The 14,671-nt window shown below is 40.7% G+C and overlaps 1 protein-coding gene across 4 annotated transcripts in view; it reads left to right on the plus strand.

Moving 5' to 3' along the window:
* Positions 1-14,671, plus strand: part of COL14A1 (collagen type XIV alpha 1 chain) — a 243,885-nt gene that overhangs the window by 215,529 nt on the left and 13,685 nt on the right. For all 4 annotated transcript variants that reach the window (XM_060128280.1, XM_060128282.1, XM_060128279.1 and 1 more), the window contains exon 45: positions 2,745-2,933. In XM_060128280.1, coding sequence (XP_059984263.1) covers positions 2,745-2,933 — 189 coding nt within the window. The remainder of the gene's footprint in view (positions 1-2,744; positions 2,934-14,671) is intronic.

Genomic DNA, 14,671 nt, shown 5'->3' on the forward strand with positions numbered 1-14,671 from the left:
ATCACTAACCCATCTAAGTGATCATTACATATTACCCTAGTGTTCTGCATCGATGGTGCAGAGACCAAATTCCTCTCTGTTGTTTGTCCAAAAACTCTCTGTTTGCCCATATAGGTTTAACTTGACTGTCCATATCAAATCTTTTATTTCTTCTTCATCTCTCCAAATAGATAGATTTTTTTCTCAAGTCCTCAGCACTTGAAAGCTGCCAAACTAAGGCATCAGAAGCTACCTTCAAGCCCCTAGATTTAAATCCGTATCTCTTTCTTACCCATTGCTTTTGGTTAGCCCAAGGCCCTTCCCTTTATTCTTTAAGATTTATACCAGAAAAAATGCGGACACACAAACATACATGCACACATGGGGACAGGCTTCATGTGAACATTTGACGTGATACTTGGGCTCCGTGCCAAAAATTACACTGGAACACACTTTATATCACACCTGTCCCATTTCTTCATTTTAAACTTGAACTTTCCCACAGGCCAGTATTTCAGTTACTGATTCATGCTCATTCACTTCCATACCCACGCATCTGTGCATTTCTCCCCTGCCCACTGACTTTGTATTTTGTCTCAGTAATCTAACCAGAGGGTTACTAGGGTGGGCCCTTCTCTCTGCCAGTCATTTGTTTAGTTCCACAAAGACCTGAGGCCACAAGGAGATGAAATATTCCTCTCAAACCCAGACAGCTCTGGCCTAGCTCTGCTGCCAAGCCCGCTGGTTCTGTAGCATCCACCATCTCCAAGGCCAACATTACCTAAGCGGCTGCCTTAACAGCTTTGAGGTTATATTTTTTTAACCTGGGAAGTTTGGGAATCCTGTAAGTGTCCAAGAAGGTGCCATTGGCTGGGTCCAAAATTCCATCTGCAGTAGATAAACCCAGATCTCATCCTGCAGAAAGCATGGAGTGAAGGTCTACAGGGGCTTGGAAGAGTTTTCATTAAGACGTAAATCTTAGGGCAAACTGAATACAAAGCTGCTATCTTCAGATGTAGTAGTAATGCTCCCTATATTTTAACTTTATTTCATTTTGTATTATATTGCCCAAACTAGTGGTTGTGAAAGAATTTATCAGTTAAATGAAACTACTTAAGTTTAATGCCAAAATAGGATCTCTGAAGATACAATTAATTATAAAAGGGAAACAACATTAAGTAGAATATGTCCAAAGCTAACCTGTACCTTGGATTATTTTGTAAGTTTCTCATTTCAAGTATACACTGTGAATGGGTGGGTAATGATTTTAAGGAAACCTAAGGGTTAAATCCTAACATGACTCACTGACTATAATATAAGGAAGATTTCACAATAGTTGCTATCTTATTCCACTGTAGAATAAAAATCTTATATAAATATGTGATTATTTGAAACATGCCCTAAAAATTGAGAGTCCAAAATGCAGTTTTTCCCATCAGCAATTCTCAGATTCTTGTGAATAACTTCTAGGAAATAGAAACCAACAGGGGTTATACAAGAGCTGAAACATGTCAGTAAAATAGGGAGGCCCTGCCTGTCAATGTCCTTGTCAGAGGAACAAAATAGAAGAGATTTTATGCCAGTCTATGAGCAAAACCCAACCCACCCAGAAGCTTTATTTCTGGTACCTCAATCATCTGCCCACACACCCCTTCACGTTTCTCTGGGCTTCTTATTTCCTTCCTTAGGCTTCACCTCAGAACTTGATTATCATTTAGCATAGAATTCCTCACATGCTCAGTTACCTGGTTTTTAGTCCAGATCTGAATTATGCTAGGAAAGTTTATGTGGGAAGCTGTGTGAGGCTGAGGTGATGACAGCTAGAGAAGTATCAATAATAAAGGATGGCCCTTTTATCAAAGGAGGAAGCTGAAAAAGCAGATGTGGAAATGTCTGATCCCACCCAAACATTCATGGACATGCCTACTAATGGCTCCTGGGTCATCAGGAGGCCAATCCTACTTACAGTCATGGTCCTATGCTTAAGAACGCATTGACTATATCTTAGAAATCATCCCTCTAAAAATGGTTACTATTCTTTATTTAGGGTTCAGTGTTTACAAAGGAATAAATGACAGTCATCTGGAAAGTTCACTTCTTTGGGAAAATGTTATCTCCTGATGATGCTGAAAAATGGGGCATTATGGTATCAAATACTTTCTCAATCTATACTTCTAATTATTAAAATACATTCTTCCAGGCACAGCTGAGTTAAGGGATTCTGGGAGAGAGCGCCAGATTTTTTTTAAAAATAAAGCTATTCAGAGTTTCTGCAGCTGGGACCCAAGTAAAGGTTTCTGCAAAAAGCCTTGGCAATGAAGAAATAAGTTGAAACAGAGCACTTGTCTGGGGATTACTGAGCAAGAGGGTGGGACAGGCTTTGTGGGTTGGAAGAAAGACATATTACTTGGGTGGAAATCGCTGGGGAAAAGGGGCAGCTGGGTGAGGATTTAGGGGTCAGATAAATGTTGGGGGTGAAGATAAAATTTATGATTTCTGGTCAGTGATGTTTACTGAGATGCTGACGTGAGCTGTGGAATTCCAAACACATGAGATGCGACTTGAATACAGTCCAGCTGTTAATATCATCCGAAGTAAAATGCAAAAAGTTTTCAGTTGGAAATCAACTTATTTCAGAGGGATGTGCTTCTTCCTATTGGTGGGTGTCTAACAGAATTGTTTGGAACCTTGACAGATAATACCTTCAGTTCTCCCTTTCTAAGTGTGACAGTTCATCGAATGCTTCTTTGTCCTTTGTGTCTCAGGTCATATGGCCAGGTACACAGCCATCCTCAACCAGATTCCCAGCCAGTCAACATCAATTCGGACCATCCAAGGGCCTCCTGGAGAGCCTGGGAGACCAGGCTCACCTGGAACCCCTGGTGAACAAGGACCCCCAGGTGCCCCAGGCTTCCCAGGAAATGCGGGTGTGCCAGGGACCCCAGGAGAACGAGGTAAGCTGGACCACTCCTCTCACTGAGTGCGCCGAAACAAGAGTGTAACGGTGGTGCTTATGCAATGATAAAGTTCCAAATAATGGACCTAAATTAATTCTATTCCATCTATTCTTCAGCTTCTTGTTTATTAATTCCCAATATTGAGAAAATTGAGTAATCTACAAAATGTTTATTAAGAGCCACGTCTGCTTGTATGCAAAGGGAGGATCAGAAACCCCAATTCACCTCTAAAAGGCTTTTGAGCTCATGAGGGAAAGAGGTCCCCACTAGATGGATGAATTAAAAAAAATATGCCCATCCAGGTAGAATTACAAAATGATACCCCACTCTGGACAGATGTAGCATCAAACATATGTGTCAACTGAAAAAAAAAACACACACACACACAACCTAAAAGTTGAGAATTATGTTTTATTTGGCGGACTCACTGAGGACTTAAGCCTGGGATGCAGCCTCTCAGATGGGTCTGAGGAGCTGCTCTGAAGAGATGAAGGAGGACCTGGATTTGTAGGAGTTTTGCAACAAAAACCAGGTAGTGGGAACATCAAAAGAGAACTGTTAATTAAGGAAAAACAGGCATCTCAAATTAATGAGTTTAGCACTTTCCTATGAATGGGAAGATGCAAGAGTCTGGGCTCATTGAAATCATTCCTTTGATACGAACCTTAACTACCTAGAGCCAGTATTCTGTTCTTTTCCATCCTGAATCTCCTCAGGGTGCACTGGTGGGGGCAGCCGTAGTGGCTGCTGGCTTGATGGACACAACATCTTTTGTTTGCTCATATGGCAAGCAGCATTCTTTGTCTACATGCGTCATGGCAAGTAGAGAGCTCACTTCTAGGTCTGGTACATTTTTTTGTGCAGTGCCCATACCAGGCAACGGTCAGCCTTGAGGTAAAGCATGAGTCATATCCACATATGATTTACATGTGCTTATGTAGACCATGCCAGTTCTAAACTTCAAACTAAATACTGTTTGTGGCTCATCTTCCTATAACATGAGGCAGTATTTTATTTAACAGTTCCATGGGCCAATGTTTAATCTTTCCTACTAAAGTTTCTTTCAAATAGAGATCCTACTTAGCCTTTTCTTCTACCCTTTACAGGTCTTAGCAGTGTTGTGTAATACAATAATGGACTCTTTCGATTGAATTGCACCCTATCCTGTAATTGGCCAAGATCTCCCACTCCAGAAGCAGATCAGGTCAAAGAGAAGTGGGAAAAGGGGTTACGTATCAGCCACAAAGAAAGTGACAGGAAAAGAGATAACCAATAAAAGTATTTTCTAGGACACAATTTTATGGAATGTAGATTGGGAGAAAAGCTAACTAGTACCTATCTGCTCTTGTGAGTCATATTGCTTTAATGAGATGGGTAGGATATACTTCTTTGATCAAATTTGAGATGTAAAATGCAGATTACCAAGATAGTATCTCATGTTTATTCTTGATCCATGCCAACAGGCCATGTGCATTTCTGCCTTTGCACTTTTGGACACTTTGTTCTTCCCCCTTTGGAAATGTCCTTTCCTTTCCCTGCCTTATGTGAATCTCACTCTTAGTTCAAGGCTCAGCTTAACGCCTGTCTCATGCATGAAGTTTTTGTTGATTGTTCTGGACCAACAGATGTCTCCACCCCCTGAATACCTGATGCTCTGACCATCTCTCCCACCCCTTTTAGCAGTCATCACATGTTAATGAACAGCACGATGGCAGAAAGCAGGGCTCAGGTCTGAATTGCTGTGCAATAATAGGTCCTCATCAGATAATTGTTGCTTTGATTGCAACCCAGTTCTGATTTTCCTTTCTAAAGGGTTTTCCTGTGCCAGGGCACTAAATCAGCAGATGTAGAGAAGGACATAATTTCCTCGCAGTGTACCAGCGATCTGGCAGCCAGGAAGGTGGCCACCTCTGTCAACAGGACACCCTCTAATGGGGTTGGTGATGGATCAGCTGTGACTCAGGGAGCACAGAGCCAGCGCCTGAGTCACTCTCGGCAAGTCACAAGTTGTCTTTGTTCTTTTTGGAAGTCCTGTCCTCGTTCCTGCCAGACTGAGTCTTTCCTGCTCTGCAAGAACACTTGAATGCTTAGATCAGAGAAAAGTCAGCCAAGGATCCTCAAACAGTGGTCCAGACAGCCCTCGAAATATGAATTTCCATGATATAATTTGCTGACATACACGTATGTATATATTCCGAAAGAGTAGAGTAGATAAGCAAAATCCTGTATTTCACAAACACAGGTAGGATGACAGTAAGAGAAAGTGAGAAATGCCCTCTGAGCACGAGGGAAGGTGATTTCGGTTGATCACCAACTGGGAGGGTGCGCTTTGGGGTTTAAGGTAGGGGTTTATAGGCCAGCGCCCAGGGCACTTTTCATTCCCAGCAAAGTATTTCAATCCTGTTGCAGTTGGGATTCATGGCTGCAAGGAGAACAATAATTTTTTTAAAAAAGTATTTATTGAAGTATAGTTGATTTACCATGCTGTGTTAGTTTCAGGTATACAGCAAAGTGATTCATGTTTTGATATTAGCCTTGTGGTCCAAAAACCCAGAAAAGATTGATACAGAAAAATGTCTGCCTTTCCACGAAATCAAAACAATAGAATTTTAAAACTGAAGAAACTTCAGCCATCTTTTCTCCTGACCCTCTCATTTTATATAAAAAAGAAACTTATAAAGATATCGAGGCCCAAAGAGGCTAGAAGTCAGCCAATGTCAGGACTGGAAATAAAAACCAGAGATCAGTTTGATTTTTTTTCTGTATAAAATATGATTATCACTATACTGTAGAATACAATTTTAAAAGGACACTTTATTATAATGAGTAAAAATAAGTGCTATTACTAGGCGGTGTATTTAGTCAGATAATAAGCTACAAAAGTAAGACTGAAAGAATATGGGTGTTGAGATTCTGGCATAGCATTGAGGGGAACCTCACTTTCTGCTGAGTCTTCATAAAAAAAAAATTCATGACTCTATTGATATGGCTAATTTTTCACCAGAAGTACTCCATCTGATTTCTCTATTCTAATTTTTCAAAAGTTTTTCAACCTGCTTAAAACATAATGAACAAGAAGAAATACACTTTACATCATGATGCTGTATGCATGTGCATGTGTGTACATTCAAACTTATATAACTGAGGCAAATAGAAATAATACTTTCCCTTACTATTGTTTCCTGTTTTCTTTTGTTAAAAGGCTGAGGGGCAGCATGGGGAATTCTTTTCAATACTCTGTAATAACCTATATGGGAAAAGAATCTGAAAAAGAAGAGATATATGTATATATATAACTAAGTCACTTTGCTTTGCACCTGAAACTAATACAACATTGTATATCAACTTTATTCCAATATAAAAATTTTTTAAAAATGGCTAAGGGGCACCTTTGGATTTTATGACCTCAGTTTGAAATACACTGTTCTAGTTCAAGATCTTTGATTAACGCCATTCTTTTTTTTTTTTTGCGGTACGCGGGCCTCTCACTGTCGCGGCCTCTCCCGTTGCGGAGCACAGGCTCCGGACGCGCAGGCTCAGCGGCCATGGCTCACGGGACCAGCCGCTCCACGGCATGTGGGATCCTCCCGGACCGGGGCACGAACCCGTGTCCCCTGCATCGGCAGGCGGACTCTCAACCACTGCGCCACCAGGGAAGCCCCTGATTAACGCCATTCTTATCATTGAAATATCCAAAGAATATGCATTTTTAGAGAATAGAAATTGCAAACATTCCTTCCACATCAGCTCGGTGAAGTAGACGACCATTCACGACTTTCCTTATTTAACAGAAGACTGTATTTTCACTCCATCTGATTGTCTTTCTCGCTCTCATTAACCCTTTGTCTCCTTTAACTTAAAGTATTTTTCATAAGATTGTGTGGAACAGTCTCTTAGCTGTCTTCTCCCATAGGTTGTAGTAGAAAGAGAATCCTCAGACTTTAATGATTCAGAGTGATCCTGCAGCCCACATTGTTCCTCCAAAGCTTAAACTCCAGCTGAGACTTGGCTCATTATTGGCACCCAGAATTGAAGGGATTCCACTTGCATCACAGAAGCAAAATGTGACGCGCCTGCTTTCTCTCCTCACTGTTAACTTATGTCAGAGAAAAGCGATTCCTCCATGGACTAGGCTACATTTTCGCTGCCTTTCCCCATTAAACCCTGCACCATCTTCAGGTAAATGGCTCTGTAGCCTGGCTTCCAAAATTTAGAAAAATGGGTGGGATCAGCTCTGAGGTTCCTCTGTTGTTCCCTGAACTGGGACAATTGAGTCCTAACTATTCTGACTTAAACTCACTCTCCAGTTAGCCTTGTGTGATTCTAACGAGATCGTCTTGACAACTCAATTTCTAATTGTGATCTCTGCATGTCATTCCCAGATGACCAATCTGTTTATTTCCTTTTTCCATTTATTTAAATGTTCATTATCCACACTGATATCTTGAACCATCTATGAACCCAGACAACAGTAGCTTAGTTGGTCTAGAGTCCACAAAATTCAGTTTACTTATTTATCTGAAAAGAACTGGGAAATTTCCCTGATTTCAGTCTTCATGCAACTCCTTTAGTTTCCATGATTCTCCAAAATATACTGGATCAGAGGAACCATCCAACTAAAGATTTTCACGTTTAGATTGTATATCCATAACAGCTGGAATTCATAGCTGGTTTATTTTCTATAATAAATCAACAAATATTTATGAAATTCAAGGTTTATGTAAGGCTCTTGGCTGGGCAGTGTGTGAGATAATACTATGATTTATGGCTTTTGCTTGTTATGTTAGGCGCCAGATGCATCTGGCAATATTGTGCTCGGTCCCATATATACAATCTCATTTGGATAAAATAGAAGACACGGTTTGGATAAGGAAAGAATATGATATATTAACTGAATGTACAAGTAGGGAGATGGCAACTGCTAAGCAAGTTATATGGAAAGTACATGCTGTCAGAATTTACAGGAAGACAGCACTGTGGCCTTTGATAAGAAATGGTGCTATCATTTATTAAGCAATTACTTAATAAACCAGCAGTTGCTTAGTATATTTTTAATGTTCATAAAACTTTTATGAGATCCGTATTAGCTCCATTTTTAGGTGAGGAAACTGAGGCTCAGCCAGATGGTCAGTTGTCACAAAGGCCACACAGCTGAACAGCAGGGGACCAGAATTCGAATCCAGATGTGTATGATTCCAGAATATCTGTGCTTGCTTGCCTCTGCCCTGTTGTCACCTTTAAATTCATTGCTTGGCGGGGGTTTCACAGAGGAGGCCAGCACTGTGCAGGGTTTGGTGAACCCTGTTTCATTATGGCTCCTAATATCCACAGTTAATAGCATGTGAACTGCTACACTAACCAGTGTTTTAGTGGGTTATAGTTGTACTATTTGCAAGCTTCTTAATGCACTCTGTTCTGCTGTGTTTGGATAGCCTTGGGGCATCCGTGACCTGGCAGATGACCAGCTTTGAGAAGTCAGGTGACCTGTTTTGGGTACCTATGAACATGATAAAGACACTTTTTAAAAAATTTATTATTTTTGGCTGCGCTGGGTCTTCGTTGCTGCACGTGGGCTTTCTCTAGTTGCGGCGAGTAGGGGCTACTCTTCGTTGCGGTGCGCGGGCTTCTCATTGCAGTGGCTTCTCTTGTTGCGGAGCACGGGCTCTAGGCGCGCAGACTTCAGTAGTTGTGGCACGTGGGCTCAGTAGTTGTGGCTCATGGGTTTAGTTGCTCCACGGCATGTGGGATCTTCCCGGACCAGAGCTCAAACCTGTGTCCCCTGCACTGGCAGGTGGATTCTTAACCACTGGGACATGAGGGAAGTCCCTGATAAAAGCATTTTTTACGGTTATATATTTTGGCACTTGACAGTTCTTCTGGATTTTAGCATAGGCCCAGTAGGGCAGTAACCTATAGGGAAATTGGTCATGGATCTGGCCATAGAAGTTATACTTCTATTATAGTGTCTCAGCCTGGGGGCAAATAGGGAGAAACCTGGAACAAAGTAATTTAATCTTGTTTCACTTCTGATATTTTAGAAGAGAAACCGTTTTCACCTCACTATGCGTGATGCTGCTTTAGCTGGAAACAGCATGATGGGAAGGAAAGAATGCAGTTTGGGGCATCAGTCACATATGGGTTAGGATCCTAACTTTGCCACATACTAGCTATGTAATCTTGGCTGCTTAATCTTTCTGAATCTTCATTCATTCATTTAACCAGCACTTACTGAGCATCTACTACATGTCAGGCCTGGTGTTGGGTGTTAACAGCACAGTGGTAAACAGGGGATACAGCTCTTGCCTTTTATGTACTTTGCATAGAGACAGATATTAAACAAAAAAATACATGAATAGCTTAATTTCAGTTTTTATGTGTTATGAAAAAATGTAGGTTGCTCTATGAACATGGAAGAGGGGACTCTGACTTACTCTGTTGAGTCAGTGCTATTTTAACCGAGACCTGAAAGTTTAGGAGTTTGCCATATCAGTAAGAAAGAAAGTCAGAAGAGGGCATTCTAGGCAAAGACAGCAATAGCATGTGCAAAGGTCCTGAGGTGGGAAGGGACTTGAAACTTATAAAGCCATGATTCTCAGCCCTAGCAAACATATTGTCTCCTATTTATAACAAATAATTTGCAACATTTCTGTTACTGTTCTAAACTGAAACTTATAGATAATAAATATTACCTGCCTTCACACATAATTTTAAAAAAATAGAATGTCGTACTATGTAATATAAAGAAGTAAAAGGAGAGTAATTTATGGTCAAATACTTTATTCCAATATACAGATTTCCAGCATAACTACAATGGAAACATAAAGAATAAATCAAAATGTACTTGTATTTAAGAATTATTAAAATGCAACAGTTCCAAATTCAAGGTGATATAGTTGAGCTTTATCAATTACTTATGTCTCTGCATTTGTCTCTATTGTGTTCACAGTGAAGATCTATTAAGATAGCAAGTACATCACTGGCATTATGCAAATAAATGTAAATTACCTTCTCCTACTTTTTCAGGCGCATGTTTTTTGGTTAACACATCTCTTGATTTTTCATTATGTCCTTTTTCCTGCTAGACGGGGTCGTGTCTTTCCCTATGCCAGCACCTGAAAAAAAGTTTACTGGAAATGACTGGAAGTTATCATTGCAAAGACTTTCCCTTTGCTGGACTTCATTAGTTTCTGTAAATTTCATGAGCACTTTACGTCTACTCTGTGGGATCAAATCTTTTGGATGTAAGAGCTCTAGTCACTCCAATATTATTATTGAGGATTAAAAAATATTAATATTGGAATGTCATTTTTTTTTTTTTTTTTTTTTTGCGGTACGCCGGCCTCTCACTTTTGTGGCCTCTCCCGTTGCGGAGCAGAGGCTCCAGACGCGCAGGCTCAGCGGCCATGGCTCACGGGCCCAGCCGCTCCGCGGCATGTGGGATCTTCCCGGACCGGGGCACAAACCCGTGTCCCCTGCATCGGCAGGCGGACTCTCAACCACTGCGCCACCAGGGAAGCCCTGGAATGTCATTTTAATGAAGAGAAAATATCACGTTTGTCTAAAAGCTTGACGCTAGGGCAGTTTCTAACCTCTGTTGGCTCTCAGGATTAATTTGTTATTGTTCTTTGAGGATAAAATCCCTGAGTGACTCTTGAAGTTGGAAAATGTCTCTCCTTGAGCTTTCCCTGCCACCGAAGACCAAATTTCTAATGACTGGATGTAAAGAAAGACAATCTTTAGAGATCAATTTTTATCAGTCAGGTTCTGTGGTTAACTTGAAAAAGATTGTCTTTGTTTCAGAAAATGAGAAAAGGGGGATGGGAGAAGGATAAGATGAAACACAACTGAACTCCCCTAAGCAAACACAGATAGAAAAGGAATCGGCCATCTTCTGGTTGCCGTTAAGTCAGTGACACCACCTTTCAGAGACAGAGAAGTGGCTGTCAGGGCAGCAGATGACACGCTAAAGCTAACACTGAGTCCCTTATGCTCGTGCCACAGTTTACTGTGAATCCACAGGGCTGAGAAGTCGAGAGAAAAAGCTAGGTCCCCAATGGATTCAAAGCTGGGTGAGAGAAGTAGGGTTCTTATGTTCAATTCCTGTGGCTGAAAAGAGCTGTTGGCATAGACGATACATTTGGCAGAAAACTTGGGTCACAAATTCAGAAGTGAAGCATAGTAGTTGTGAGCCAGGAATGCCTCAATGGTAAGCATCTGTGAAACTTCTTAATGTCCCTTGTATCCTGGTTTATTCCTGGAAAAATTCTCTTTATGGGACAGATCAACGTGATGAAAGATAGAGGGCCAGTAGAGCTCTCATAATAAGTTACTGGTTGATGCTTAAATATTTACAAGTCTTCCCTGTGATGTTGTGTTATGGTTGATACTCAGCTGCATGAGACATCGTCTTTTCATTGCTGATAAAAATCTGCTGAAATACATGTTTGTCTTCTTCCTCTCTTGCTTTCCTATCCCCTCCCTCTCATATCCTGAGAGATGAATTCCAGAGAAATAGTTTTCTCTTTTCACACCCATTAATTATCCGGTAAAGTCCAGTTTGAATGTCCTTTGGAATAAGACCTTTCTCTGAAGGTTTGATGGATTGTGTTTTCCTAATGTATAGTGACCTTAAGGCATTGACAATGAATGCTCTATCTCTTTATCTCTTTGTACCATCTTTTATTTTGTAGATTGTTGTTTTTTTTTCCTGTTACAGAGTGACCCTTTGCATTTACCATGGCTGCAGAAAGAAGCCCTATGTATTGATCTATTACTATGAACAAATTACTCTAAAACTTAGAAGCTTAAAACAACAAAACATATATAATCGTGGATTTTATGGGTCTGGGATTCAGGAATAGTTTAGCTGGGTGCTTCTGGCTCAGGGTCTCTCATGAGGTTGCAGTTAAGATGTCAGTCAGAGCTACAGTTAGCTGGAGACTCAAATGGGGCTGGCAGATCTACTTCCAGGATGGCTGGCTCACTCACTATCAGGAATGATTAGCAGGGTCTCAGGCCCTCCCTGACTACTCTGCTTATATTTGCATGGGAAGGACAAGTCTCTCCATAGGGATGCTTGGATGTTCTCACAGCATGGCTGCTGCTTTCCTCAGAGCCAGTAATCCCTGCAAGAGAGCAGGGATGAGTCCACAGTACCTTTTGTAACTAGTCCTAGAAGTCACAGCTTTGCTTTCATCATATTCTCTTTATTAGGAGGGAGTCACTAAGCCCTGCCCATGCTCAAGTAGAGGGGGGCTAAGCTGTACATTTGAAGGGAGGAGCATAGAATTTGTGAATATGTATTTAATCACATTGTTCTAAATTCAACCAAGGTTTTCTGCCCTTGCCATGTAACCACGGTGGTGCTTTCATCTGTAAGAATGATTTCCACGCAGTCTGACTTCTAGTGCACTTGTGAAGGGTTGGCTCATGCTCTGTCTGCCTGTTTTTGCCATTTAAATGGGTGTCTTTCTCCCCCTCCTCCTTTAAAGTATTCAAATGCCAGATGTAGCTTTTTAGAGGGAAATATAAGATGTAGATTTAAGCACCTTGAAAGAGTAGCACCTATTGGAAAAGGCTTTTTGTAGACTAACACTTTTCGTGTCCCTATTTCTGGAATTCATTGTAATCAGGATAAAATCATTTGCCAGTCAAACACAAAGAATTATTTTAAAAAGTCATTGACAAATTAAAATTATCATCAAATTGTGTCCCCACTCTTCGTACTACTGTAATATGACTATTACAATAACAAAAAACTGTAACTGTTGTTTTGTTTACTTTTTGCCATGAAAACTGATATAGTTGTTTCTGTAGCTTAAATTTGTTTTGAAATCCTTAATTGGAATGTCTGTGTAGTAGGTTGTAGCAGATTCTTTGCATTGGATTTCAGTCCTTGTCTTAGGTAATGGGTAATATGCTAGAAATACTGCCCAACGTTAATGCCATCTCAAGAAGATATCTTTGTGTAGTCCCAGGTTATGTTTCCCAGTCAGCTTCACTTCAAGTCTGTACCCTTTGCTCTAGCCAAACTGAACTACTCAGGGCTCTCAGTACGAGTCAGCTTTTGCTGCATAACAAAGCACAAAAATCTCAGTAACATACAGCAATAGATATTATTTCTCACCACATGTCTGTGGGAGGCAAGGGCAGCTCTGCTCTGCTGGGGCCCTGGCTGGGGGGGCAGTAGCTCCCTAGACTATGTTCTTCTTATGGCATTGGCAGAAATAAACAGGGCAACCCACCCACCAGTCATATTTCAAACCTCTGTTCACATCATTGCCCACTGATATCCCACTGGTTGAAGCAAGTCACACGGCCAAGTCAAAATCCAAGGGCTAGGGAGATGCATGAGCCTGTTGCAAGAGAACAGATGCATAATTCTATTGCAGAATAGTGAAGAATTCAGACCACTATTTCGGTTTACCACATCTTCATACATGCCTTTTCCTTTCCATACTCAGGGCTGATTCCTGTTGTGCCCTGTTCTTATAGCCTTTCATGGATTTTCAGAAGTTATTCTGACTCCCCAGAGCTCTCTTTCCTCCTCTGGCTCAATCAGACTCAAATTTTGAAACTCATCTCAAGAGTCAGCTCTGCCAGACCACTCATCCCTCACTGTGGTTTATTTGTTTGGCCAGTGTGTTTGTTGTTGCTACACTACATTATTCCAACTGGATGAACAGGTGGAAGATCTGAGTAACATCTCTCTCGTTTGTACTCCCTGGTCCCCAAACACATGCCTCCATCATAGCAGTTTCCCGTTATGTTGTAATTGTTGGTGTACTTGTCTGTCTTCCCACTGGACTGTGAGTTCCTTGAATGGGACTGTGCCTTGCATCTCTGCATCCTCCACAAAGGAGCCTGAACACATATTTGACAAATGAATGGATGGCCGATCCCTACCTCATTACCGTGTAAAACATGTTTTTTGGCGCCAAGGTAGAATATACTTTCTTGAATTGTCCTTTATTGGTTTCACCTCTGTTAATCCTGTTTCACCAATGAGACTACATGCTCCCCACAAACGAAATTTAATGTCTGTTTTCCTTTTATTCCTCATAATACCTGTTATCTGATAGCTATTTCATGACTCATAAGTGATTTATGGTGTTAACTACCACTTGGCTAGCTTTTTGGCTGCCATTTCTCATTCAACCCTAGAGCCATGATAAAAGCAGAAGCCCATGTGGTTTAGTTCATCAATCTAAAGACATCCTGTTAATAGCCAATGACTGCCAAGTTGACAGCGTCAGCATTTTCTTCAAATCATCATCATATAATTTTAGCCGGAAAAGCAGGGTGAAAGTTTTAAATAGAAGTTTTGGTTATACTGGATATATTTTATATGCATTACCTAAATGCATAGAAAAAGCATTGGATTTTTCAGTGCCCAAATTTAAGTGTGTCTAATTTAGATGTCTGTGGTAAAAAGGTCAAAGGATCTTCTGCCTATATTGCCTCTGTGTGTGTGTGTGTGTGTGTGTGTATGTGTGTGTGCACGTGTACACACACAAATCTGGAAATAGAGAAAGACTCCCTTTACTTTATTTTTTATCATTTTTTCTTCCAGTTTTATTGAGATATAATTAACATACACTGTATAAGCTTAAGGCATATAGCATAATGATTTGGCTTACATACGCCATGAAATGGTTACCACAGTAAGTTTAGTGAATATCCATTATCTGGTATATATACAAAATTAAAGAAATTGGAAAAAAATGATTTTTTTC

The sequence above is a fragment of the Lagenorhynchus albirostris genome, chromosome 17, assembly GCF_949774975.1.
Source record: "Lagenorhynchus albirostris chromosome 17, mLagAlb1.1, whole genome shotgun sequence".
In the NCBI taxonomy this organism is placed as follows: domain Eukaryota; kingdom Metazoa; phylum Chordata; class Mammalia; order Artiodactyla; family Delphinidae; genus Lagenorhynchus; species Lagenorhynchus albirostris.